The sequence below is a fragment of the Merops nubicus genome, unplaced genomic scaffold, assembly GCF_000691845.1.
Source record: "Merops nubicus isolate BGI_N331 unplaced genomic scaffold, ASM69184v1 scaffold35330, whole genome shotgun sequence".
Classification (NCBI taxonomy): domain Eukaryota; kingdom Metazoa; phylum Chordata; class Aves; order Coraciiformes; family Meropidae; genus Merops; species Merops nubicus.
The window spans coordinates 27,568-32,843 of NW_008582827.1; the positions used below are offsets into that span (position 1 = coordinate 27,568).

General features: G+C 33.7%; 1 protein-coding gene across 1 annotated transcript in view; it reads right to left on the bottom strand.

Annotated features, from left to right (window-relative positions):
- Window positions 1-2,434: 2,434 nt before the first annotated feature.
- The window catches only part of OPA1 (optic atrophy 1 (autosomal dominant)), a 51,460-nt gene continuing 48,618 nt past the window's right edge, over window positions 2,435-5,276 (bottom strand). The window contains exons 28-29 of the mRNA XM_008938868.1: window positions 3,390-3,466; window positions 2,435-2,895 (exon numbers count right to left, since the gene is read on the bottom strand). Coding sequence (XP_008937116.1) covers window positions 3,402-3,466 — 65 coding nt within the window. The 3' untranslated portion in view covers window positions 2,435-2,895; window positions 3,390-3,401. The remainder of the gene's footprint in view (window positions 2,896-3,389; window positions 3,467-5,276) is intronic.

The window sequence follows — 5,276 nt, forward strand, 5'->3', positions numbered from 1 at the left end:
ATAAATTGCTTTATGAAGAATCTGAAGGTAGTATATATAATATAGCAAAATACCCTGAACTCATGCAAAACAGTTTGGAATAACATACTTCTCAGCATCACACGAACGTAAGAGACAGTTCAAATAATCATTTGCTATCTAAAACTTGCTGTAATAGCCAGCACATGCTTCTTATGCTGCTTAACATAACTACAGTTAACTATCTAGTAAGATACTCCTTACACTTTCGAAGTGGCCAACTAGCAGTACTTATTAAGTCCATTTTTACCTTGATACTAACTTACTAGTGAGCTAAGCACAACTTGCCTTAATTCTTCTTTCCTTTAACCTTAACATAAAAAAACAATAAAACCACCATAAAATCACCTATTGCTTGTTTGTCAAGACCATTTTTGGTTAGTTTAATCATGAAATCAAGTTAATGTAGAGTTGTAACACTTCACTGATCCTAACATGATCATGTCCACAATTTAAGCTTTGTGGAGCAAATATGCAGCACCTTCAATACCAGAGTTTCACAGCAAATATTTTTTTTCCCCAATTGATTTTGTAAAACTGTTCTTTAACTAAAGAAAAAGAAAAAAGAAAAACATATATTCCTGAACTCGTGGGTGGCTAAGCTGACTGCTCTCTATAATTTCCAAACCCATTTTCCCAGTAAGCATGTTTATTTTCAATGCACCTGAAACTAACTCTCCATAACCAGTCTTCGTTTATACTTTGAATACCAGTTCATTATCTAAACTTTGAGAGAGATAAGCTTTCAACATGATGATTTTTTCATAAGACATCTTTGTCTAAATGCATTACATCAATGGTAAGGTAATAATTCATTTATATTGTAAAAGACAACACTTAGTACATTTACCACTAATTTAGTGCTGACACAGCACTTCTAAATCAGACATTTTATCATCATTAACAAGATACTTTTTCACAATTTAGCAGATAAGAAAAAGAAGGCCAAAGTAACTTCTGAATTAGGTGCGACAGCACTGTGTTCAAACCCCACGTTTTATTATTCCTTCAGTTACATTTTTATTCAATAAATAGCTAGTTTTCATGGAATACATCATGCTAAGTCTTAGATGAGCAGCACAGAGAAGTTGGAACTAAACATCACACTAAAAGAGATGAGCGCTGGGCCACTGGATGGGACATTTTGCAACATTTACATCACACAGAAGTTTCAAACAGTGATCTCTAGGTAAATGCAAAATTTTTTTTTTTTTTTTTGTTTTTTTTTTACAAAGAGGGATTTAACACAAGTACAGACTTATTCACTTGCTATACAACCTAAGGACTCTGCCTTCAGTATTATGCAAAAAGTACATTTCTGAAGTTATCTTCAGAGAATGATGATGGCATTTTTTCAGTTTCCCATTCTCAAACACTCATTTTTCAGGAAGTAATTTTAAACAGAACATCCCAGAACATTCAGTTAGATCACCTTGAGATATTTAACCTTTCAACACAATTTTCTGAGTAGCTCTATGTTAACTTTTTGTCCGCTTGACTGAATATTTTATGTCTGAACATTTGGGGAACGTTCTACCAAATTTTGTATTGTTTCCTCTGAGACTAAAAAGAAAATGTTGGAAAATGTTCAGATTACTCTCTTTTAATTGCCACGCATCAAAATCAATAGCCTTTTCAAAAGAGAAAAAATAAACCTAGGTCAAATTTTCAATGTGCATAATCAGAAACCTGCAAAACAAACTGATTCAGGCCTGATACCTTCTTCCACAGAAGTATTCAGAAGTGTAACTAGATCATTTGTGGCAGTGTGTAGACAGAAAAATATGTATATGACTAATCAGCAGGCACATATGATACAGAGCATGTATCATGCTTACATTTGTCAGAAGTGACATTTCTATGGTAAAACTGGAAGGCAGTAAAAGAAAGACTACTTACTATTTTTACTATACTGAATGATAGAAATGAAGTGAGTGTGGAAGGACCTTGAGTGTAACATTCTTTTAAAAGCAATTTTGGTCTTACAGTAGCTATTAGAAAAATGAAATTAAATACATTTTTTTCCTTTTTTAGTTCAGGAGGTTGGAAAAGTTGGGATTGTATGGAGAATCTTTCTACATTTCACATATATTCGACCAGGTTACTTTGTACCTGTGGTGAAAGGAGGAGTTAACAAGGAAATCAGAAAGCCTGTGCAACCCCAGCAATGAAATGTAATGGGCTGTGATTCACGAGGAACAACATGTATGGAGAAAGAAGGGGCAAGAGAAGCAGCTGTTGACATTATTTCCTGAGCCAAACCTTTTAAGGTGTCAGTGAACAGCAGTCTGTACTTCCACTTGAAAGCATTACAGGAACTGCATAGATGATGTCTCTCAAGAATTCAGGAGTTTAACAAAATCCACAACTTCCTCTCAATATCTGAATACCATGCTTTTAAATCTGTACCAGACCACAGAATGTTTCAACACAGAGCATAACAAATACAAACAGCATTACTTAGAAGGGTGGTTTAATGTACAAATGAATACTAAAACTTTATGTCAAACTCCCAGGATCACTTGCAGGCAAGAAAATGACAACAGATAAAATCATTTTATGAATCTGATCCAGCTCTACCATGCAAGGTAGAGCTTTTCCTTTCAGGAGGAAAATAAACCTTAAATGTACAACTTTAGCAAGCTATCTCATTGAAACACAAGTCAGATTCTTCTGTCATGTGCACGTAGCTTCAAAAATTTAAGGAGCAGGTGGCTTTTAACTGAACTTTTCAATCCCATGAGACATTATTTTCTTCTCCAACATTTCAGGATGCTCTCCAAAAGACAGGAAAGAGAATGGGACACAAAAGCTGCATCTATTCATTTGTCTTTGTGCAAAGTATCCTGGAAAAGGCTGCATTCTTGTGTAAAGTTGCTGTTGAAACAGAAAGAAGATTATTTTAAAATGTGTGCAGATGTATGACAGCACTTCAGCTTACATTTTTGAGAAAACAGAAAGAAAAAATTTGGAAATTACCTGCATGCAGATATTTTTGCTAACAAAAAAAAGCAAAATGCTTTTATAGACAAAAGTGTTCCCTTAATTTTGATTCCTGCTAGTTGTGCCTTCTTGCTCTTAACATAGATTAAATAAATGAACTGAGAGTAATCAAATAGCCTCCAGTGTTTCACAATACCTGAGTAACTACCCCGTAACTGTATTTCTACTAAGTTTCACATCTGCTTGTAGCATAAAAGCTGAAAGTACAGTTTTGCACATTAGAAGCAAACAGCAACCAGGCATGGAATAAAACAACACAAGAATTTTCACAAAGTCTGTATGAAAACATGCACCTAGAAGAGGTTAACCATTTCATATTGTACAATGAGAAAAACGTAGCGAACTTTCCATGTTCAAAGCATGATTACCTGCTTAACAATCTACTTTTCTTGATGGAGGGCTTCTATGAAGGCTTCAAGTTTTTCCTGTATTTCCCGAACTTTTTCTGGAGAAATTAAGAAGATCACCACTCAAAAACCTACTACTTAATTGATGACATGCACAGAAAGAAAACAAAACAAAACCTGAAAACAAGAACAAAAACTAATACCGTCATCAATATTACCCTGTCATTTAGTTTCTTAATTACTAAGATTTAGAACATTTTTTTATATTAGAAAAAATGAAACTCTGTCCCATTTGAAGAATTTTTACAAGCATATTATGATTATCATGCTAATTATTCAAAAATTTACCAAGGCAGTCAATCCAGTACTAGAAACATGGTATTTTAAAAACCTGAAATTTCCAATAAATCATACACAGCAGAACTACTGTACAACTGTTACCTGTAGGGAGTTATCTTTTAAATAATGCCCTCTAATCCCTTTCTCTTTTAACCAATTATCCTTATTCTCCACAGCAAGTGTCACAAACACTACTAATCATTATAAAAAAAAGTTGAAAGCTTGTGGCCTTTCAGCAAGTAGAATTTTAGGGAACCAAGTATCAGTCAGTATTCAAAACACCTATTCAAAAGGGCAAGCACTAATGTTAAGAATGTTTAAAACTTGGACTTTATTTCACTGCATTTCAGTAGTAACCAGATGGATGTGGACAGAATCTTATTTTATAGAAATACTAAAGGTGGGACCTAATTTCTATACAAAAGCACAACTTGAATACAACTATAAATAGTTACTGAGAATGAAAAGACAACACTGACTTGTAAAATTCAGGGACTTCGGCATTTTTTTCACTCTTTTCTCAGTTCCATACAATACTTGTCATCATATAACCTATTTGATTTATTAAATTGCTTATGAAGCAAGATTTAGAATGTAGCTGGAATCCAAAGCCTGCAAGATTTCCTGCTTCTCTCTCACCACATCCTCATTTGAAGCTCCTTCTGTGTGTGATTATAGCCATGAAAAACACAGACTTCAGAAATATGAAGGAACAGGGGGATAGCAGCAGGACAGACAAAAATAAGTCAGATGAGCATAAACACAGACAATTTTTTTTTCTTCAAGCTAAAAATGCTATTGGATTAAAGCCGTATGTTCCCTTGTATGAGATACTAGGTTTCAACTTGCTTTTTGCCCTTTTTTTTTTTTTAACAAAAAAAGCCCTTTTATTAATGTTTTCTTCTCTTTAGCAGTACTGTATGTTAGAAACTTGCTCTACTGAGCTGAAATAACAGCAAAACAGAAAGAAAAATAAATAATCAGCCTTAAATAGAATATGCTAGCATGAGTTGGAGAAAAAAAAAAAAAAAAAGACCTCCAAAGAGAATAATAATGTAGCTAAGAACCAAAAGTTTCATCCAGGAACAAAGTGACCATATCACCACCAAGTTATGAAATCCATTTTAGAGTAATTATAATATTAATTATAAGAATCAAAACTCAGTAAAACCCTGTGGGGTCCTGTTCTACTAGAAGTAGAGAATTTTAGTTAGCATTTGAAACAAAATATGGAAAACAGCTTGCACGAGGATGAAGAAATTTCAGACTTGTATCTTTATCATGCAGTTCTTAGGTGATGAAGGGCAAGCCATTTATACTTTCAACACTTCAGTGTCTCCTTCCCGAATGGGGCTTATCCACAAACACAGAAGTACAGCAAAGCTGAATCATACTCTGGGTCCTAAAGAAAACACTAAAGAATTTTCTTCAATTTCAGCTGATTTTTTTTTTTTTTTTTTTTAAAGTTCTTTGACATTAAATGAAGATTCCAGTCAGCAAGAGGGCAAATGCTGTATCTTGTAAGTTAAGAACAGCAGTAGAACATTTTTTTACCAGGAAAAAAATAAA